This window comes from Colletotrichum paranaense (assembly GCF_030867605.1).
Source record: "Colletotrichum paranaense strain IMI 384185 chromosome Unknown Scaffold_1.1, whole genome shotgun sequence".
Lineage (NCBI taxonomy): Eukaryota > Fungi > Ascomycota > Sordariomycetes > Glomerellales > Glomerellaceae > Colletotrichum > Colletotrichum paranaense.
The window spans coordinates 1,893,248-1,914,111 of record NW_026848959.1 but is presented as its reverse complement, the minus strand read 5'-3'; the positions used below and the strand labels follow the sequence as shown (position 1 = coordinate 1,914,111).

The 20,864-nt window shown below is 53.8% G+C and overlaps 9 protein-coding genes across 9 annotated transcripts; 5 read left to right on the top strand and 4 right to left on the bottom strand.

Annotated features, from left to right (window-relative positions):
- Positions 1 to 1,230: 1,230 nt before the first annotated feature.
- CPAR01_00687 (uncharacterized protein) lies at positions 1,231 to 1,982 on the top strand (the record flags this gene model as incomplete). The annotated part of the gene is made up of 2 exons (XM_060484977.1): positions 1,231 to 1,863; positions 1,911 to 1,982. The coding sequence occupies 2 exons, from the start codon at positions 1,231 to 1,233 to the stop codon at positions 1,980 to 1,982; spliced, it is 705 nt and encodes a 234-aa protein (XP_060355834.1).
- Positions 1,983 to 2,253: 271 nt separating this feature from the next.
- CPAR01_00686 (uncharacterized protein) lies at positions 2,254 to 2,541 on the top strand (the record flags this gene model as incomplete). Its single annotated transcript, XM_060484976.1, has 1 exon — positions 2,254 to 2,541. The coding sequence occupies one exon, from the start codon at positions 2,254 to 2,256 to the stop codon at positions 2,539 to 2,541; it is 288 nt and encodes a 95-aa protein (XP_060355833.1).
- Positions 2,542 to 2,854: 313 nt separating this feature from the next.
- Positions 2,855 to 4,858, bottom strand: CPAR01_00685 (uncharacterized protein; the record flags this gene model as incomplete). Its single annotated transcript, XM_060484975.1, has 1 exon — positions 2,855 to 4,858. The coding sequence occupies one exon, from the start codon at positions 4,856 to 4,858 to the stop codon at positions 2,855 to 2,857; it is 2,004 nt and encodes a 667-aa protein (XP_060355832.1).
- Positions 4,859 to 5,517: 659 nt separating this feature from the next.
- Positions 5,518 to 7,122, bottom strand: CPAR01_00684 (proclavaminate amidinohydrolase; the record flags this gene model as incomplete). The annotated part of the gene is made up of 8 exons (XM_060484974.1): positions 5,518 to 5,720; positions 5,767 to 5,992; positions 6,047 to 6,089; positions 6,145 to 6,166; positions 6,233 to 6,256; positions 6,308 to 6,533; positions 6,690 to 6,808; positions 6,858 to 7,122. 8 exons carry the CDS (start codon positions 7,120 to 7,122, stop codon positions 5,518 to 5,520), a joined length of 1,128 nt encoding a protein of 375 aa, XP_060355831.1.
- A 591-nt stretch (positions 7,123 to 7,713) lies between these two features.
- On the top strand, positions 7,714 to 9,664 carry CPAR01_00683 (uncharacterized protein; the record flags this gene model as incomplete). Its single annotated transcript, XM_060484973.1, has 3 exons — positions 7,714 to 8,231; positions 8,295 to 8,428; positions 8,523 to 9,664. 3 exons carry the CDS (start codon positions 7,714 to 7,716, stop codon positions 9,662 to 9,664), a joined length of 1,794 nt encoding a protein of 597 aa, XP_060355830.1.
- Positions 9,665 to 10,672: 1,008 nt separating this feature from the next.
- On the top strand, positions 10,673 to 13,660 carry CPAR01_00682 (fungal specific transcription factor domain-containing protein; the record flags this gene model as incomplete). The annotated part of the gene is made up of 4 exons (XM_060484972.1): positions 10,673 to 10,866; positions 10,921 to 11,602; positions 11,661 to 12,409; positions 12,460 to 13,660. The coding sequence occupies 4 exons, from the start codon at positions 10,673 to 10,675 to the stop codon at positions 13,658 to 13,660; spliced, it is 2,826 nt and encodes a 941-aa protein (XP_060355829.1).
- A 996-nt stretch (positions 13,661 to 14,656) lies between these two features.
- CPAR01_00681 (uncharacterized protein) lies at positions 14,657 to 15,297 on the top strand (the record flags this gene model as incomplete). The annotated part of the gene is made up of 2 exons (XM_060484971.1): positions 14,657 to 15,083; positions 15,155 to 15,297. 2 exons carry the CDS (start codon positions 14,657 to 14,659, stop codon positions 15,295 to 15,297), a joined length of 570 nt encoding a protein of 189 aa, XP_060355828.1.
- A 490-nt stretch (positions 15,298 to 15,787) lies between these two features.
- On the bottom strand, positions 15,788 to 18,237 carry CPAR01_00680 (elongation factor G; the record flags this gene model as incomplete). Its single annotated transcript, XM_060484970.1, has 2 exons — positions 15,788 to 15,842; positions 15,899 to 18,237. 2 exons carry the CDS (start codon positions 18,235 to 18,237, stop codon positions 15,788 to 15,790), a joined length of 2,394 nt encoding a protein of 797 aa, XP_060355827.1.
- Positions 18,238 to 19,004: 767 nt separating this feature from the next.
- On the bottom strand, positions 19,005 to 20,029 carry CPAR01_00679 (uncharacterized protein; the record flags this gene model as incomplete). The annotated part of the gene is made up of 3 exons (XM_060484969.1): positions 19,005 to 19,169; positions 19,255 to 19,625; positions 19,699 to 20,029. 3 exons carry the CDS (start codon positions 20,027 to 20,029, stop codon positions 19,005 to 19,007), a joined length of 867 nt encoding a protein of 288 aa, XP_060355826.1.
- Between the last annotated feature and the right edge of the window lie 835 nt (positions 20,030 to 20,864).

Genomic DNA, 20,864 nt, shown 5'->3' with positions numbered 1-20,864 from the left:
GGGTCTTTGTATTGTATCGTAGGCATTGCTCGGCGTTGGGAGGGGATCAAAATGATATCGCCCGTTACTTGTCTCATCACTCACAAAGCCAATCCTGATAACCTTGATATGTTTCGTTTGGTATTGGAACATACACCGTTCACACCGACGCTCATCGATCCCAGCAGCTTTTGGTTGTTTCTTTTTCGAATCAAGGTAGCTCTGTCCCACCTCGACATCGCTTTCCTCCTTCCTCCCTTGGGTACCCGTGGCTATGTACCCCCCTCAAACCCATTCCTCACGCCAGCACAGCAGCGCTCGGCTAGGTCGACGAGTTTGAGTCGAGCTGCGTGCGAGGTGGTCGAATTGGTTAAATAAATAAAACAAAAAATTCCCATGAAGTCGGAGTCCGGGTTGACTGAGGGGCGCACTATTCAAGTCCGGGCAGGGGCGTGAGTTTTTGGTATGTTATCCCCTCATATTTCCTTCCTTTTCTTTTTGATTCTCCAGAGGAGGGGGTTTTCTTTTTAGTTTTCCTCCGTTGAAATGCCGAGACCAGGATATACGTAATAGTCAATGCTATGAGGTTGATCATCTATTGTCTTGGTGATGTATTACACGGCAGTGCTTCATAATGCACACCTGGGCTGGATAGATCGCGATACCTTCACCATCGCAGCTCACCTATGACAAATGTACACCAAATACGAGCAGCAATCTATCTACCTCAATCACATGCCTCGTATTCACACGGAGAAAAAGGCCGCCCATATTCCAACTACTCGTCCCTTATCTTAGTGCGCGCAATTTCGACGGCTCAGCTACTAAACAGTTAGAACCTCGCCTACACGCGCGACGCACGCTTCTTACTAAGAAAAATTCCCCCGCTAATTCAGGGGAGAGATAGAGACACACGGGAGTTTCGGGGAGTTTTGGGGAGAGGGGTGATGGCCGGAATCGGACTACGTTGTATGTGTGTCAGACGCGGCCGGCCGCGTTCCGATGCGGCCTTGTTACCCCAACGTTTATGTACCGTATGCATGCGTGTCTCACTGCTTTGGGATGATATCGTAACATCGTAACATCGTACGGTGACGGAGGGGGTGGAGAGAATTCCAGACATCACATGGTTTCTTTTACTTCAACGTCTGCTGTGGGATGATACTGGTCTTTGTACAATTCAGTTGAGAGAGCTTCAGCAAAAACAAGCAATTTCATCACGATTTCACGGAATCACCAGGTCGAGGGAAGATGGATTCAGTCTATTGGGATATCTTCCCCGACGCAGAAGACGCCGAGGATACGGAGAGCGTAGAGGAAGAGGAAGCAGACGAGGATGTCAACGCTTGCTCGCCAGACACCAAGGTTCCCTGCGAGAAATGCAGACGCAAGAAACGCTCATCATGTAAACGATGCCGCGAGCGACAGCGACAGCTTCAGCTTCAACACCAGCCAGGTCCTCACACTCGTCCTCGGCGAACGAGGAAATCGTCTCTCGAAATCGCATGCTTCCCAGATCGCTCACCGTCTCCATCTTCATCATCTTCCTCCTCCTCCTCTTCTTCTTTCAATCCATCACATCACCTTCATCCCTCACCAACACCACCACCAAACTTTCTTAGGATGGCGCAAGACGCAATCCCAGAAGTCATCCTCCAACAACCACCAGACGACGCCCCAGCAGACACCGCAACAACACAGAAAAGCACACTTACCGTTCCCCCCGGAGGCCCGAGTTTCGCGGCGGTGTATACCAACTCCCCGTCGTGGATGTCGACGTATACTTCCTCGACGTGCGCGACGACGTATACTACCACTCACGAACGTTCCCGCAGAGACGGACTCGGCAGCGGGGAGAAGGACGCTGGGGACGGGTGGCTGGACGTCAGGAGGCGGAGGAGGCCGAGGCCGCCTTATCCTAGACGTCCGAGAACCGTTGGGCGATGGGATCAGGAGGGAAGGTCGTCGATGACTGCGGTGACGTCGTCGATGATGAGGTCTAGATGGGGCGAGGAGACGGTGGAGGGGTGGGATGAGGGTGAGATGGAGAGCGGGAGCTATTGTGTTGTTGAGGGGGCGCGGTGGGAGGAGCAGAGGTTCATCACGTCCAGGAGGCAAGCGAAGGCGGTGGGGACGGGGATGGGGAAGAGCGGTGCGCGGAGAAGGGGGAGGGGGGACTGGAGGGGTGTTGTTGGGTATGGAGCCAAGAGAAGAGCGAGAGTGGTTCCGTTGGTTGATCCGCCTGTGCCGAGGATTCTTTTCGATCTGTTTGCGATGAGGATGGGGATTTCGAAGACGGAATCGAGGGAGGTAGGGAGAAAGGGGCTATGGGGATTGCCTTTCGTGGAAGGGAGAGGGCATTCCCGGGCCGTATTCGCCATGGCGTATGTGAGAGGGACGGCTCATGTTAAGGGCCTTTGGGGATTGTTAAGTGATAGATGCGAAGAGACTGGGGGTTTCTTGGGGTCTGGTGCTGATGGAGGGTTTTGGAGCGTTTTGCTGAGATATTTTGGGGATATACTTGGCTTCTCTAGGCATGAAGGGCAAGCTGATGTAGATTAGAATGGTCATATGGAAGCGACTTTGGCTTATCATCATCGATACATTCATCACAAGGTTGCTAGTCACTAATGTTTGACAACGCGTGTATTTTGTCTCGAAATTTGAAATTTATGATGCCTCCTTCCTTCTAACCTGAAGTCCCAGATATCCATGAGGCCAACACTCTCGAATACCAATGAGAATTATGGCGGCCTTCCTGATATCCCAATGTCCTTAACCCACGCCGGCTGACTGAATATGTTCTGTGGACCTCTGCAACAAGAAGAATGGCGCGAACTGATATAGTATACTCTAGAACCCCGGACCGGGCCCCCTAAGCGGGAGCAGGCTCCTTCTTCTGACTGCGAAGGCCAGTTCTGGTTCCCGGCACTGCCGGCTTGACTGGTTTGGCAGTTCTCTTCTTCGGAGCTTTGACAGGCTTCTCCTCTACCTCCTTGATATCCTCCTTGGCATCCCCCCTCGTCGTCTTCCCATCGTTCTCTTTGGGGGGCTTCTCTACTTTGCTCTTCGAGCCCTTGGGCTTGGTAGTCGTCTTCTTGGATATGGAGGCAGTCTGTTGGGGCTTGGTGTCGGACTTCTTGGCCGTCTTGACCTTCTTGCTGGGCCTCTTATCAGACGAGTCGTCTTGATTCTTCTCTCCTTCATCTTCGCTGCCCTCTTCGACTTCCTCTTCTGCCTTGCGCTTCTGACCCTTGGGCACTGTATCTGTCTTCTTGGATGTGGTAACAGCCTGTTTGGGCTCGGTTCCGGACTTCTTGACCGTCTTGACCTTCTTGATGGGCCTCTTTCTAGATTCATTGTCTCGGTCCTTCTTCCCCTCACCTTTGCCGTCATCTTCGACCTCCTCTTCTGCTTTGCGCTTATGGCCCTTGGGCGCAGTATTTGTCTCCTTGGGAAGGGGGGAAGGGCTCATGGGCTCGCAGCCGCCGTAAAGCGGAGCGTTTGCAGTCATCTCGGCTGGCCTATTGTCAGGAGATTGGGTGTCCTCATCGCCTGAGTCCTTCTTTCCGGTGTCTTTGCCGCACGCTTCGAGATCCTCCTCCGCCTTGCGCTTCTGTGACTGCGGCGGGGTGGTAGTCTTCTTGGGTGCGGCCTTGGTTGTGTTGGCGGTATTCTTCCTCGCCGGCTGCTTTTTGGCCTTGCTAGCCGTCTTCTTCTGCTTCTTCGCCCCCCTGACCTCGGCGTCCTTCTCGTCAGACTCCAAGTCCTCAGACTTTCTCTTGGAACCAATTGAAGGGGACATATCCGGAGGAGAGGCAGTATCCACTGAGTAGCTGGAGCGACCACCCAAGGTTGGCTTAATACTCTTGACCGCATCGCTTGTCTCGATGCTGGGAAGAGGAGCCGCCGAGCCCGTACGCGACGTGCGCGAGCTGCGGCTGCTTCGGGGTCCCCAGGCTCCGGGGAGACGGCTGGGACTCGTCGGTCCACTAAAGTACGACGAGTGTCCAGGCGGGAAGAGGCCGGGCAGGTTGGGAGGCTTCCCGATGACGTCCTCGATGGTGATCTCGACCTCTGCGAGGCGGCGCTCGTTTCTGGCGCTGCGGGAGTCGGTCACCTCTTGTCTTTCCTCGAGCTGGTCCTGCTGGTCTTGGAGCTTGTCCTGGCGCTTCTTCGTCTCGATGTTAGTTTCGCGGATTTCTTCCTTTAGGTCCTTGACTTGGGTTTCGATGTTGTTTTGCCACTGGAGGAGGTTTACCTGGGTCTTGTAGACGAGTTCCTCGCCCATGTCGAGGCGCGCTCTGAGGGCCTGGATCTGCTCGAGGCTGGAGTTGCGAGGGTGGAAGTCTACCAGGATTGGCTTTGATGATGTACTCTTGAGGGACCTATGGGGTGAGGCCGTGAGATATCGCTTCTTGGATTGTTGGGCTTGGGCCGGGGGCGTCCCCTTGAGTTCGAGCTTCACCTTGGTAGGAGGCGAGCTGGGCGGAGTACTCTTGATGGAAGTCTCCTTTATGGGAGTCTTCTTGAGGGGAGTCTTCTTGACTGGAGTCGTGGATTTGGATGAAGCGGCGTACTCAGTAGGGGGTGTGCTTTCTGCTGGAGATGGGCTGGCAGCAACCCTTCTTTCTTGGGACAAGAATGAGGATTCGATGTCGTCTTCCTCCTCTTCGTCCTCTGAAGGTGAACATTCCACGATCCCATCTCCGGTCGGATCATAATCCGTGCTTGGGCTTCGGGAGATTTGAATCTGATACTGGCTGAAATTATCTCCAGTTGGGCCAGCGAGGGCGTTCCTTCCTCCTGAAAAACCAGTTTCCGAGGAGGAACTCGACGCCATGTTGGCTTCAGGCGCGATATATGATGAACTCGCCATGATGTGGGAAGGATGAGTTTGAGTTTGAGTGAGATGATTTGGAGGAGATGTGAAGTAGAGAAAAGGACGATGTGGAATCTGAGTTTGGGGTGATTGCTGTGTAAGTGTGTGTATGTATGTGTGTGTGTGTGGGTTTGCGCGGGTGAGTGAGTGTGTGTGTGGTGAGCGAGAAAGTTACGAGCCAACAGAAAGGAGACGGGACTCGACCAGACGGGTATTTGAAGAAGGCGCCTCACCACCCGGCCTGACCAGGCGTCCACTTGTTCAGGGTTTCCAAACATATTCTTCAAAGGGTCCCCGAGTTGTTTCTTCATCACAGTCAAAGGACACAAAGGCCTATTTTTATTTCACCGGCGGTAAAGATTCAATACAAGTTATGGGATTTCATCAAAGGCATTGTCTCCCATCATTGTCTGATTGTTCTCAAGTCATCGAGTCTTTCTCACAATGCACGTAGCATATTTATAGTAATATCTCTTACACAGCGAGAGAACTGAATTTGATCCATCACTTTGACTCGCAGACAACGCGACTTCCCCTTTTAGTTTCCTCCCCATCGTGCCTTCCCTGACGGACTTCCAGACTTAGATCACAATTTTTCAACCAAACCCAATGCCTCGTCTCATTTCACCAAAGATGGTTCTACCAGCATTGAACATTTACTGGACAGGCTTGAGAACCATAAGATCGATCAATGAATAAGCAATCTCGGCCGCAGCGAGAACAGTGGTTTCCCCGTTATTATCGTACGCGGGCGCGACCTCAACTACGTCAGCACCCACAATGGAGAGTCCCTCGAGGCCATCGAGTATGGTAAGAAGCTCCCTCGTAGACCAGCCACCAGGCTCGGCAGTGCCAGTTGCTATGAAAGTCAGCTCCCTTCCTGAAGCCTTTTCTAAACTACTCACCAGGCGCAAAAGCCGGATCAAGCACGTCAATATCAACGCTGATGTATACTCGAGAGTCGCCGACTCGCTCCTTAAGCTTCGAGATGACTCCTTTGGCTCCAAGCTTATCTAAGTCGCGTGCGGTGACAATCTCAAAACCACATCGGACGTCATTACGCAGATCACCCTTTCTTCGGATCAACGGGGCTCTGATACCCGCGTGGATCGAGGTATTCAAGATCAGATTCTGGGCCATTTAGCTTCTCGTGAGGGGAATACCGTCGGGCTTGGCCAGACAGACCTCTTCGTGGGCAATATGAAGGAATGTTCCATGGTTGAGGCCTCTATTATCGGTCAAAATGTGGCAGTTAGCATGAGTGTATTGTTGTCTTCACTTACGCGTAGTCGGAGATTCCACCGCCTGAAGCGCGAAAAGGCGATCCGTATTAACTTGGGGAGCATCGGCAATCTTTAGTGGATGACTTACCCAAGACCAATGGATCCCAAGTGTCTTTCTGGATGATAAGCTAGGTACGAAGATCTCCTGACGGAAAGTACTGACCGATGTGACTGTCAAAGTGAATGACTGAGACGGGACCCCATTTCTGGTAGGTCGACCGCAAAGCAGACAGGGTCGTCGTGTGGTCTCCTCCAAGCGTGAGTATTCTAGGCGTGATTAATACCGACGAGTTCGCTGCTAGTCTGCCAGAAATGACCTTTCGCTCCTTCATCAGCTCATGGTCCAAGAGATAGCTCAGCAGAACATCACTCAACGGTGTGGGCTTTGTCTAAAAGCTTAAGAGAAGCCGTGTTGTCCAGCCAAGTCAGGCGGGCATCGCCGCAGTCTACAATTGTCGCCCAGTCTTGCAGAGGGTTTCTTCCTGGTGGACATTTCTCGTCAGATGAAGACATCTATCAATACGAGGCCCATGCAGAAGAGTTACCCGTGTACACGCTCCATTCTCCCGGCGACTTTCTTTGACTGCCGCTTCGAATGGCAGGTGGACCAAAGCGAGCTCCCGGCCGGCCAGTGGTAGTCTACTCTGGGGGTCAAATGATGGCTCTACAAAGTATATAGAAGCGAGCTGCAGTTACCGTGTCGTGTGACGCACCAAAGACCGCAATGTCATACTTATGACCCTCCGCATTCTCGTCAGAGAAGCAATCTACGAAGGGCAAGTTGGCAAAAGTTCTCAGCCCGGCAAACGATGTAGCGCCATAGATATTCAGATCATCGTCATTCTCTGCGCTTAATGGCACTTGATGACCATGAGGTAACTGAATGTTGTCAAATGTTTTGTGGGGGACTTTCCAAGTAGCCCCGCCATGGACATGGAGGAACAGGAGGGAAACAAGAAAAAATGATGAAGTATACATCGTTGTCATGAAAATACAATCGCTTTATTGGCTTTACAATTGACGAGACGGCAGCATGAAAGAATTATCTCTTGTTTCCTCTGAAGAACAAGGAAAGTGTTTTCCTGCCTCTCTTCAAAAGGCAGGTCGACGTCATCGTCTTATTGGCCTCGTTCCCCTGTGCCTTATCGCGACCCCTCACTGAAGCTCCCTCAACATCAGCCACATGTTCGTGTAAGTGGAGGTGTGGCTTGAACCCTGAGAGCCATCCTTCCCTTCATGAAGTCGAATTTGAAGGGAAGGCACGACACCGGTGATAAAATGGAATGCTCCTTCTCAAAGACATCACGCCGTTTAGGTACCTCGTCTTGCGCAGAGGCCATGGACGGGAGCCTGAGGTGCCCGGCGCAACTGCAAGCTGCTGTAACTCGAACCTCCCTCCAACATCATCCATCTATATTGCCGTGCCCTCAATCATCAACCTTGGCATCGGGCATCAATCACTCTCGTCGCATCCTTTCCTTCTTCTGTTGCCAGGCCATAATTAATCCAGACTCTCTTCATAAGCCTGCCATTGAGTATCTTTAGCATCGAAACACATTTCTATCCCTCATGTCGAACGACATACCCTCCTCTCGATCCTCGGCCACGAGCTCCTGCTCACGTAAGGCCCTCAGAAAGCGATTCAATTGTCAGCAGATTGAACACGACGGCGCGGTCGACGATGACGATAACACGGAAGAAGGACCCCCGCGGCCCCTCCCCAAGAGTGACTACAAGTCCATATACAAATGGTGGAATGACGAATACCGCCTGGCTGCAGTCTGCGCCGTCGGGGCCATCGTCCTCGGCATCATCTTCAAGCACTACGACCGGCAGCCAATCCCCCAACTGATGAATGGCGACCTCGACTTCGATGTCATCATTGTAGCCATGTTCACTTGCGTCCGCGTAGCCATGAGCGGAATTGTCGAGACCTCCATTAGCCAATCTGCCTGGATCTGGGTATCTGAGGCCCGGCAATGTCGCACCAACGACAGTCGAGCCAGGTTGGAAGACTTCAAGATATACGACGAGGCTTCGCGCGGGCTTTGGGGCAGCTTGTATCTCTTGTGGCGACTGAGAGGAAGGTAGCGCCGTGGAGCCTCTGTTCTCTTTTGCCCGGGATATTGTGCTAACTGATGGCGTGCCAGACATCTTGCTTGTATTGGCGCCTTGATTGTCATTCTTGTCCACGGACTCGAGGCATCCTCCCAGCAGCTCTACCGTTACGAGGGCCAGCCACGACAAAGCCTTGATAAACCCGAAGTCGCAGCGCCAGAGAGAAGTGATTTATAGGACTACACTGTCTCCCGGGGCCTTGACCCGCGTGAGTGATGATGCGTCACTTGTCATATGTATCACTTACTAACACGTAGCAGTACCGGCTCTCAATGTGTCCACCAAAGCAGCCGTATACAGCGGTATCCTATCCGTGGATGTCAAGAACCTGGATCTCGAATGCTCCGGTGTGAACTGCACGTGGCCCATCGTGCCAACGCTGGCAGTTTGCGGCGAGTGCAACCCCCTAGACATAAGGACTATATGTATCGACAAATCGCAAACGTGCCGGTACAGCTTGCCCAGAGGCACATCAGTGGAAATCAGCCGAAATGCACCGACCACGGAGCGATTCAAGACAACAGCCTCGGAGGGCATCATGCACCGAATGAACTCGACGACGCAAACATACATATCCGTCTTCGACGTCCTGTGGGTCATGAAAAGCAAGCGAGAGACGAAAAGTATTGCTCAGGAATGCGCCTTGTGGTTCTGCATGAAGAGCTTTAACTTTACGATCACCGAAAGCCAGCTTAAGCAAAAGCTTACCATGAGCTGGAACACAACGCGGTTTGAATTGGGCAACAGCGCGCACGGCGACGAGTACGTCTTCGTCGATATCCCAGCAAAAGACATGAACGTTGCGCCAGAGTCCAGGTACAGTATTTCCAAAAAAGCGCTGGCTGCATTGCGGAGGTTCGTCGACCCGCTTGTCGAAACCACGTACGAGAAACAATACACGATCATCAACTTTTCGTCAGATTGGGCCGAAGGGATCTACAACGCGAGAGAAAAACTACCGGAATGGATTGACCGATTTAGTATCAGTCTGACGAATGAGGTGCGACTCCACGGCGAGATTCGGGACAAGGACCGACATCGATATACCGGACGAGCGTATGAGATGGTGCAGGTCATTATGGTAGACTGGCTGTGGATGCTGTTCCCAACAGGCCTAATCATTATCAGCATCTACTACCTCCTGCATACTATCATCAGAGGCGCTCGCGACGGCATATCGGTGTGGAAAAGCGACTCGTTGCCGATGCTCTTCTGTCGGATTGATGCCTCGATTCTCGCAAAGGTCGGCAATGGTATGGATGTGCCCAACGGACTGGATGTAGCTGTCGGTAATGTCAATGTATGCTTATTGAGGGAAGATGATGGCGACTGGGTGTTCAAGCCAATCGAGAGCGAGGAGTCGTCTTCTTCGTCGTCGTCGTCCGAATTTGATTCTGACTGAGAGGCATCGTGGCGGTTCTAGTCAGAAGTCAGAATCAGTGGTGGTACGCATTGATACGATACATCATCTCATCCTACAAGCTCCGTCAATGAACAAGGGCAATTGACGTAAAAGAGTGTCAGTCTGCGAGGTGTGTGTCCTCTCTTTAATTCCGCGTTCAGTGGTCCCTGACATGGCTGGGCGGAAGACCTCCGAAAGCTCGGGGTCTCGCTGTTCATGATGACGCTAATGACTCGACCCCAGCCGTCAGTCGGGGAATAGGTTCGTTATGTTTGATTGGTCTGCATCGCCGAGCTCTTGTGGAGTTCTGTGTGAAGTCGCCGCGGCGACTCGGCAGAGGTGTTCGGCAAAGGAGTTCCTTGAAATTGACTGACTCTCATTTGCTATGTCAAATTCAACCCTCCACTTTGCAGTTTCGCAGTCCTCGGCCCCAAGTTCTAGCCCCATGTCCAAGGTAAAGCACTACCTGTTCGGCATGCACTTCGCTAGGAGGGTGAGCGGATTACAGATCATTAGTTTTTGTGCCAAGTCGGCGGAAGAGACGAGTCAGAGTACGAGAATGAGAGAGGGAGGGAGCGAGAGAAAGGACCAATTCCGATCATTCCGATACAAACCCGGCTCCAGGCTTGGACGATAGCTTCCACTGGTCACAGCTCCGGCCCTGTAGGATGCCAACTCAGGCTCGACCTCCGTGTCTTCGTGTCCACCACCATGCCGTCCCCAGACATCTAGCGTCAAAGGATCGTCGACGGCTCCAGACCCCAGAATTTCGACTCCAGAGTTGCCATGCAAGCCTTTCCCCTCTTCCCCACACCCCGCAAAGTGTTCCCGTCTTCCGTCTTCGGTCAAGTCGCTGAGTCCAGGTCTGGGAATCTCAACATTTTCAACTCTTTTTTCGCGTCATCTGGTCCCGTACTCAGTCTTCGTAGACGAGCTTCTCCTCGCTCCAATCCCTTATCTTGCGGATCCCAGCGAAAAACCCTTCTTGCGCGATCCAAAGTCTAGATAATGGCATCTGAGACCACACCTCCCGAAGTCTCCAAGCCCAAATCGCAAACCAAAGTCCGCAAGCGCGCACCAAAAGCCTGTCTATCATGTCGCGCACGCAAAGTGAGATGCGACGTGTCTCAACGAGGTCGCCCATGCATGAACTGCTATCTCGACAGTGAGAATTGTGTAGTTACTGGGCGCGCGTCACGGTTGTAAGTAGCTGTGGTCTTGTTCCTCACTGTTGGTAATACTAACCCAGCGAACAGTCGAAGAGCGCAACAAAGAGATGGCGTCGACAATGCGGAAGGCGCATATCCGCAGTACGATGCAGAGGCCGGCGAGCAACTTCTTGTCGTAGATCCCATCACAGCAACGAGTGACGACTCTCGGCCGGTTCCCTCAAACGAATCAGACGCCCAACCCCAAACCTGCAACCATTCACACGGCGACGACATGACAATACCAACAGTCACCGAAAGACCAAAGAGCCCGGTGGTTAATGATAGCCATGCCCAGAATGAGCAACCAAAGCCAAGCCGTCACCACGCCAGGCCTTCAGTAGCATCAACGAGCACGTACGAAGCTTTCCCTTCCAATTCTCTGCCCTTGAACAATCAGCCATTTACGACGCCATATACCGCTGGCCAACAGACCACAATGGGGATAGACGTAACATACTCCTTTTACCCATTCTTGACATTGGGCAATCTTCACGGAATACCACCACAGGATGTGAACTATTTGGAGCTCCAGGGATGTCTTAGGGTGCCAACACGCGCCATACTCGACGAGTTTGTTCAGCAATACTTCCTGCATGTTCACCCATTGCTGCCAATGATCCATGAGGGCGACTTTTGGGATCTCTACTGCGTGAATCCTACCAGTTACGTACCTGGCGAAAAGCTCTCACTGCTTGTCTTCCAGGCAATGCTGTTCGCTTGTTGCAACGTACGTTATCCCCATCCAATCTCACGGCTTTTCAGGGCGCAATTCTAATATCAACTAGTTCGTCTCCCGCCAGACCATTAAGACCCTTGGCTTTCCGACCGTTCGAGCCTGTCGCGCCGCTTTTTATAGACGTGCCAAGCTTCTTTACGACCTCGAATCCGAATCGTCACCCCTCGCAATTTCACAGGCTTCCCTCCTCCTCTCCTTCTGGTCTTCGCCTACCTCCCCGGCATTCCGCAAATCAAATACAGCCTGGCTCTCCATCGCGATTCAAAATGCGAAAATGGTCGAAGCCCATCACTACGCCACGCGCACAGCATCTCCCAAGAAGCGCAACCTCCTCAAGCGTCTCTGGTGGTGCTGTATCATTCGCGATCGAATTGTCGGCCTAGGTCTCCGCCGCAGTCTGCAGATCACGCGGAGTCATTTCACTTTTGATGCGAATGAAAGTCTTGGGTATTCAGACTTGGCTGATGAGATTGAGAGGAGCAGGGTGTATAACCCAGGCACAAAACGGTGCTTGGCTGAGATCTTGGAGCAACTGGTGGAGCTGTGCGTTGTGCTGACCGATATCCTGATCCTGGTTTTCCCGCTGGACGACAGGCCGGGTTGGGGCAGAGAGATGCGAGCCGAAGAACAGGACAAGGTGCGAGTATGTAAAGTTGCGCTACAGAGATGGTATAAGGGTGTGACGATGCGGTTTCCCGTGTTTGGTGGCGGTTCCGTCGCGAGGATGAAGGCACCAGGGAACGAGTTCCAACACGACTCAGTGATATTGTACACCAATTTGATGTACATGTACTATCAGTAAGTTCTTATGTGGATTCACCTACTGATAATTACTAACATGCGCTCAGTTCCTCTCGAGTGGTTCTGAGTCACCACGAAGTCCTGCACCTCGCCATCACCGCCGCAGCGCCATCTTTCAACGCCATCCCGACATCCGATCTCATCATCATCGGAGAGAACCGACATGAGCTTCAGGATGCCGCTTCCGGGGTAACAGAGTGTCTCAAGGAACTCATCCACCTTCGACTCGCACGCTGGCTGCCCATCAGTGCCGTAGCCTGTACCGCTTTGCCGCTAGTCCTGCACATCCTTGACGTGAAGCTATCGGCATCCTCACGATCCTTCGACCCCAACACGCAATCGGCGCTCAAGCAACATCGCCTCAACATTCTCATAGAAGCTATGAAAACCTACCAACCACAATACGACGGCGTCGACTGGGTCAGCGAGACGATTCGACACATTGTTAATCTAGCGCAAATTGAATCGCCAGCACCAGGGGATTCCGCAAACGCAACCCCCGGCGGCGCAGTCATCGCAGACTGGACCGACATCCTCGCCTCCCAGCCAAGCTCCTATCTCCGCCTAGCCCTGACGATGGACCTCTCCCTCAGCAAAGGACGGCTGCCCGAAGACGGAGACTTCCCAGTTAGCCTCCGAGGTCTCTTCACGGGCGGCTTCAATCCGCTCAAGGCGCTCCTCGAACGTAAGAGGAACGAAAGTAGGGACGCCAGCAGGGATACGAGCGGAGGGTTCTCCGAGCCTACAGAGCACGCCACGGATCGCATGACGGACTTTGACGCCGCAGCAATGAGAGTAAACCTGTTCCGAATGCAGCCGCCGGGCACCGTGACAGCCATCCCGTCAGACGAGGACTCCACCTCGCCGACATCAGCGGGCAGCCACAGCCAGGACAGCGTCACGGACGACACATCACCACGCACCGGGGCGGAATACCAAAGCAGCTGCGACGTCAACATGGCAGATCGCCCGCCGTCGGAGGGTATCGACGGTCTGGCTGCCGAGGTTCTTGCCGCGTTTCCGCTAGATGATCAGTCTGCGAACGTAGCTGCGGGCGACTTTGATGGCATGTACTTTGACGGGATGCCGGGGCATGACGGGCCTGGCGGGTGGATCGAGACGGCGTGGAATGAGCTTACGCAGCATTCCGCTGCACCTGGGTCTGGCGAGGATCGCGGGGATAGGGATACGGCAAGAGTGCTGCTTGATGCGTTGAGGGAAGGGGAGCTGGCGGAGTGTGCCGCTTGACATATGTATGAATGTAAGGGTAAAATGATGACTTGACGACTTTATGTACACAGGGAGTGGTATACTCACTCTCGGCCTCCTGCGTAGATAGTCAGTGGGCTATCGGTATAATACTTGAGATTTGTTTTCTGGTAACTCGGCTCTCTTGACGGTTCAGATTCAATAATGGCTTCAGCTTCTGTGACCCCGTTCCTGCGATATAGTTTCCAGCTGTTTGAGACGACCGCTCCCCGTCGTCGTCTATCTAGCCTGACACCATGATCATTCTTCAAACGCTCGGGATTATCCAGGGGCCAAAAAAGGTAGTCGAAGTCCGAGAACGCAACGTGGATTGCTCTCCCCCGCACGCTGCATCTTTTTACACTTGGGGTACATGAACCCCTAGATTCTCCAAGTCCGCTGCATTCACCCTGGCGTGTCGTCTGCCCCCCGGCCAAGGATTTCTTTTTAAGGTTGAGCGGGGGTGGTACTGTCGATCTTCGGTCGTCGGCAGAGAACCACGGCGAAGTGGATGTGCTGGGAACATGAGGCTCCGTGTCTCGGTATGCCGGTGTTGACCGTCACTACCGTGTGAATTCAAATGATGAAGCCGGTGTTCAATCTAGCATGGACTTATTGACTTCTACTGCGGTCAAGAACAAATCCGTTTGACCCAAAAGGGCTTGGGGGTTGGGGGGTTTGTGTTGTGGCTATATGAAGAGCGCTGGAGGTGTATCGCGAGTATCGTCAACAACCCGAACATTCAGGCTCCGGCTGGATTTCATAGAATGGGATTAAATGATACACCTTTATCAGATGCTAAAGCACTCTGGAAGGGAAGGTGCTGATTGCTACACCATGTCCTGCTCATGCAGTGACGACCCAGCACCTGTCTCAACATTTGGCAGGTATCATGTATCATCCGCTGCCAACGACCCGTCTCCTCCACACTTGAGAAACAACCGACTCTTCACATAACGTCCTACAAATCCTACACCATCAAACCATCCGTCAGCCATGTCCTCCATAGGGACCCCATCCCAAGCAAGCACCAATAGCAAATCAACCAGCCTCCGCACCCTCTGGTCCGGCACCCAATCCACCCTCAAACGCATCTTGTCTTCCCACCTCAGCCTCGGCCTCGGCAACCGCACACCTCCCTCGCTTCTCCCGAGAACAGCCTCTCGATCTGAACGCGGCAGCGTCGTCCGCTACCTCATCACTTTACCCCCAAAGCCCTCGCGCCCGACGAGTAAGACCGCAGGATGTCTCTCCCTGCGCTTGTGCCTGCGATGCCGGTGTTGCTGCTTGAACGGGGAGAGCATTATCGCGATTGCGTGTCCGCCTGTGGCTGTGTACCGCGGGTCGGCGGGACGGAAGGTCGAGAAGAGGGTTGCGGTTGCGGTTGTGTTGACTATTGTCGGATGGGTTCCTGGAGTGATATGTGAGGAAAATACGAATGGACGCAGGAGGCCCGATTAGGGAGGCTAGATTTTGCTGACCAAGTGGGTGTAGATGCCCTTTTGAGCGCTCCTGAGAAGCCAACGTCGCCATATTACTGGCATACGAGCGAGAGGTCCAGCTCGGCTGCGGTGAAGCGTCCGAGGAGACGAAAATCGACGATGCCGTCCGAAAAGCAAGTCAAACGGGTCGTCTGAGACACGAAATAGGATTGTCAGTACAGGAGGGCCAGATTTTAGCACCATCCTTATTCCTCCAAATCACACGCGCAAGCAGGGGACTATTCAGAAGCAAAGGAACAGCATATGGGAGAGAAGACGAGGCTTGTATTGTTTCAAAGTCTAGTTCTATCATAAATCGCGTTACCCCTATACACCCTGTCTTTATCTTTTACAAGGTCCTACAGAAGGGTTGGATTTTTTCCTTTCACGTCCAGGCTTTTCTACAAGAAGATTCCTGACATGACATTAGATATACATTTTTACATACGCCCGCCCAAATAGGCGACGTACGAGCCCCCCATCCGTCCCGGTTTGGCGATTTCGCTCAAGGATTCGCGGACGGCGAGAAGGGGGCTTCGATATTGATACACGGGTGGCACTTGTGTGCCATGGTTTTGTCACCATGTTTTCGGATGCAAATATTCTCTCCCAAAAAGAAAGTGGGGGAAAGTTCTTGATCAGTGGCTTATTTGGTGCGCTTGGCCTCCAACTCCTTCTGGTAGTTGGCGCAGAGCTCCTTTCTGTAGAGGTTGTTAGTAATCATTAACCGGAGTAATGTCAAGAGGGGTCAACATACTGAAGGTGAGGAGGTGCCGCGGCGTAGTGGCTAAACTCCATACCGAACTCGCCCTTGCCCTGGGTGGCAGCGCGGAGCTGAGAACTGAAGCCGAACATGGCGTTGAGACTGCAGTCGGCGATGAGGGTAAAATCCTCGGTGCCGACCTCAGTGTCGTGGATGGTAGCATTGCGCTTGTTCATGAGCATGATGATGTTACCCTGGAACTCGTTGGGCGCGGTGATGGTGGTCTTCATGAGGGGCTCGAGGACCTGGCCGCCGGCGTCGTCAAAGGCCTTGCGGAAGGCCATTTGCGTGGCGAGGTTGAAGGCGAAATCGGACGAATCCGTGACGTGGGTGGAACCGTCGTTGACAATCATCTTTGTGCCGATAACCTTGTGGCCGAGGAGAGGACCCTTGAGGGCGGCCTCTTCGAAGCCCTTGGAGCAGGCGGTGAGGTACTTGTCCGGGATGGTGCCGCCGACGACCTGGGTCTCGAAGAAGTTGGCCTCCGGGTCGTCGTGAGGCTCGATCCAGCCGGCAACGCGGGCGTAGTCTCCGGGACCGCCGGATTGTCTGCGGAGGAGGAAGTCGTACTCTGTCTTGCGGGAGACGGTCTCGCGGTAGGCGACGCGGGGCTTTCCGGTTTCGCAGTCGACCTTGTACTCGCGGCGGAGGCGCTCGACGTAGATTTCGAGGTGGAGCTCGCCCATGCCGGAGATGATGGTCTCCTCGGACTCCTCGTCGACGTGCAGACGGAAGGTGGGGTCCTCACGCTGGAAGCGGTTCATGGCCTTGGAGAAGTTGTCGGCGTCGCTGGTGCGCTTGGGCTTGATGGAGAGGGACATGACGGCGTCGGGGACGAACATGGAGGACATGGTGTAGGGGAGGCCACCGTCGGTGAAGGTGTCGCCCGAGGCGCAGTCGACACCGAAGACGGCGCAGATCTCGCCGGCGCCGACCTCGTTGACGTCCTCCATCTCGTTGGAGTGCATGCGGACGATGCGGGGGATGCGGACCTTCTTGTCGGTGCGGGAGTTGAAGAGGTAGGTGCCCTTGCGGAGCTTGCCCTGGTAGACGCGGATGTAGGTGAGCTGGCCGTAGTTGTTCTCCTCGAGCTTGAAGGCGAGACCGACAAAGGGGAGTGAGTTGTAGGGGACGAGCTTGACGGTGGCCTCATCGCGCTTCTTGTCGAGGGCCTTGTTCTCGACCTCGGACGGGTTGGGCAGGTAGTCGCAGACGGCGTCCAGGACGGTCTGGATGCCCTTGTCGGCGAGGGCGGAACCCATCATGACGGGGGAGAACTTGAGGGCGATGGTGGAGCGGCGAATGGCGGCCTTGATCTGGGCGTTGGTGGGCGTTTGTTCCTCGAGGTAGAGCTCCGTCATTTCGTCGTCGACGTCGGCCAGCTTCTCAATGAGCTCCTGGCGCTTCTCCTCGACGAGGTCCTTGTAGCCTCCGGGGAGGACGTCAGTGGTGCGGACGACGGTGCCACGGGGGCCCTCAAAGTAGTGTGCCTTGCGCTCAATCAGGTCGATAACGCCCTCGAACTCGTTCTCGGCGCCAATGGGGATCTGGATGGCGGCTGCGGGAATCTTGAGCTTGGTGTTGATCTGCTCGACGGCCTTCCAGGGGTTGGCACCCATGCGGTCCATCTTGTTCACGAAACTGATGCGGGGGACGTTGTAGCGCTTCATCTGACGGTCGACGGTGATGGTCTGGGACTGGACGCCGCTGACGGCACAGAGAATCATGACGGCACCGTCGAGGACGCGGAGCGCGCGCTCGACTTCGATGGTGAAGTCAATATGGCCGGGTGTATCGATGATGTTGATATGGTAGGTTTCCTCTTTTCCTTCTTCCGTCTTCTTCCAGTCGGCGAAGGTAGCAGCCGACTGGATGGTGATGCCCTTTTCTCTCTCGAGATCCATAGAGTCCATCTTGGCGCCTACAGAGTCCTTGCCGCGGACCTCGTGGATGGCCTTGATGCGGCCCGAGTAGAAGAGCACGCGCTCGGTGACGGTCGTCTTTCCGCTGTCAATGTGGGCGGCGATACCAATGTTGCGCACGCGCGACAGGCGCTTGGCCTCCTCGGGGCTCATCTTGGCGGCGACCAGCTCGGGGGTGAGGGTGGAGGCGTTGTCCTGGGCCATCTTGAGGGCCTCGGCGGCGGCGTCCCTGACCATCGGGGTCGTCGAGAAGGCGCGTACGGAGTTCTTCTTCCATGCCGTCGTCGTTGTTGTCGAGGACTGCTTCTTTACGCAGGCGGCGAAGCTGCTAAAGTGTCGTGCATCAGCTTGAGGCTTCACGCCTGCAAGCAGACCGCCATTCGGCACTCTGACGGCTCGTGGAGCCCTCATCGTGACCAATGTGTGTGCGGACGAAGAGAAAGGGAAGGGGAGGATGGGAATATGCAATGGGGAAAGATATTACAGGAAAAGGGAGCCGGGATCCATTCGGGACAAATGGTCTGATACGGGGCTCATCTTTTTTTTTTTTATTTTTTTTATTTTTTTTTTTGGCCTTGCTGTCTTCCAATTGCCCAGGCGAAACTTTTTCTTCTTGGGGACGGGAGTGACAGGGATTCTGATTTCGCGCCGTCGCGGATGCACGTGTTTTCGTGGAGGGTGGGTCCTCTGCCCGGCAGTGGACGAATCGCGGCATCGGGATTACTTACGCCGGCCGGTTCAACGGGTAATCGCCGGAAGTGGAGGCCGGAGCATGTCCGTGTGCTTTACCTAATACTTGTATCTTTATACTAAATCACCATATAGGTATGTATGTATTGACATAATTGTGATGCTCTAGAGTGAGTTGTGATGCTGACATGGCTCCTGGAAAGTACACATCATCATATGATGCAGACCTGGCCGTCAGAGCTTCAAGCATAGGCAAACCTGTGGCACAGCATTTGGGTTCAATTGGAAGCATCAGACGAGATAGACTCATGAGCGTATCCCGCCCAAAGAGGAGCTTGAAGCTTCTTTTTTTGTTGACATTCCTCCAAATTAATAAACGCCATCTTGCGCCTTTGAATGAGATACCCATCTTTTGCAAAAACGCCAATACTTTTCCCAAATTGCCCATCCCTCTATCCAACCAAACGCCCTTGAGTTACACACAAGCCTTAAATCCAGTGGTCATCCAAAGCTCGGTTCTTGTCGAGGTAGTCGTACACCTGCTTGTAGTCTTTACAGACGTGCTTCGCATCCCATCCATCGCTACCGGTGAATCCAGGCGGAAACGTCGTCTGCGTGCCCTCCAGCGCGACATCGCCAGCGCACATGATGGCCTATCTCAACCAAGATTAGTTAGTTCCCCATCTACCAGACACATCTCCAGAGAGAAACACAAAACAACAGAACATGACTACCCACCTGCCGCAGATACTCGAAGCAATGCTGCAAATGCCACGGCCCCTCCGCGCCCCCGGTGCCCTCGGGGATATGCGAGTGCATATCGACGTTGGCGCTACCGTTGACGGCCATGCCCGCGTAGCTCTCGAGAATGGCGTACAGGCAGTGGAGCTGGTGCGTCATCGAGGTCGTGAAGACGGTGCGCGGGGCGAACTCGGGTAACGGGACGGGGAGGTTGTCGTGGGCCTTCGGGTCCTTGACTTCGAGGTAGCCCAGGCCCTTGGGCACGATGGAGAGCCACTGCTCCTGGAGAGTTGCGTTTGTGAAGAGGGCTTTTGGGTCGTCGGGGACGAAATCTGTTGTTGGGTGGAAGGTTGTTATTTGCTGGGAGACTGTTGCACATTGTTAGTTTTGATCTATTTTGTGGGTAGCAGTGAGTAAGTGACGGAGGATGTATTGGCGTACATTCAGGTGCGAATCCTGTGAGGTCGCCGACTGGCTCGAGACGCTTGTCTGGTGTGCTGATTGTTGAAATGCCCCTTCTCTCAAGGAGCAGGCCGACGATGACGACCAGAAGAAAGGTATCGAGCAGCCAGCGCCATCGTCGGAAGAGGTTCCGGGTCTTCGCGCATCGACTCGCTCGTGATGATGGTGAGCATCTGCCGTCTTCAATGTCTGCCCGCTTCCATGGCTTGCCCTCGTCGCTGAGGAGCGACACGCTAACGTCGGTCATGGCATCGTCGGTGATGTCTGCCTCTCGACGGGCGTCGGAGTAGGGTGTATTGCTGGGTTTCATAGCGCCAGCTCTGATTCTCGGGGGATTGGTGACAAGAAAGGGAATTGTACGATATTCAAACGAGTAGATGGCAGGTAAATATGATATTCCCGATTACTCGGGGTTTGCAATGTCAAGGACTATGTACGGAATCTGACCAGCAGAATGTCACGTCTCCGAGTGCCTCAGCCTACGTTGCTAACTATGGGAAGGGGGCGACTGTGCGACCTCACCCGCCGCCCTTGCATTCTGTGTTTTGAAACACCACACACATCTGGGAGCCCTGGTTTGATATCGAGGAGGGCGCCGGCGCATGCCTCATTGAGTGGTTGCGCGGCGCGTTGGATGATTTGAAAGGAGCTCCGACACTTTGTGTATGAGGTGAGCGGAGCGCGGGAGCATGTTTGGGACCGTGCAGGGCTGCAGGCTGCGTCAATCATCAGTCGGGGTGGTCAGGTTCGGGGTCGGTGGATTTCCCAAGGGACGGGGGATTGTTTATGGGTGGTTGTTTGTATGGCGCATTCGTCATCTTTGATTGTTTTGTCACTTCGAAAACTTGAAGCCGTATTGAAAGCGAGGTTGCGGTGTGCAAGTGGGATGTCGTCAAGGTTTTGACGAATTGACCACTCTTGACCCCTTTTGGTGAGAGTTTCTGTCAACACCAGCAAACATTTCAATCAGCCAAAGTCAGGCTTACATCGCACGACTAATTTTTTCCACCATTCCTGGGGGCAGATATCTAGAGTACTGGTTGCTGAAAGAACACGCAGAGCAGAATTTGGAGGGACCCTGAAGTTTTGGTGGCTAAATTTCACTTGCAATGTACTTTCAGAATGCATTCAGAGACCCATCCATG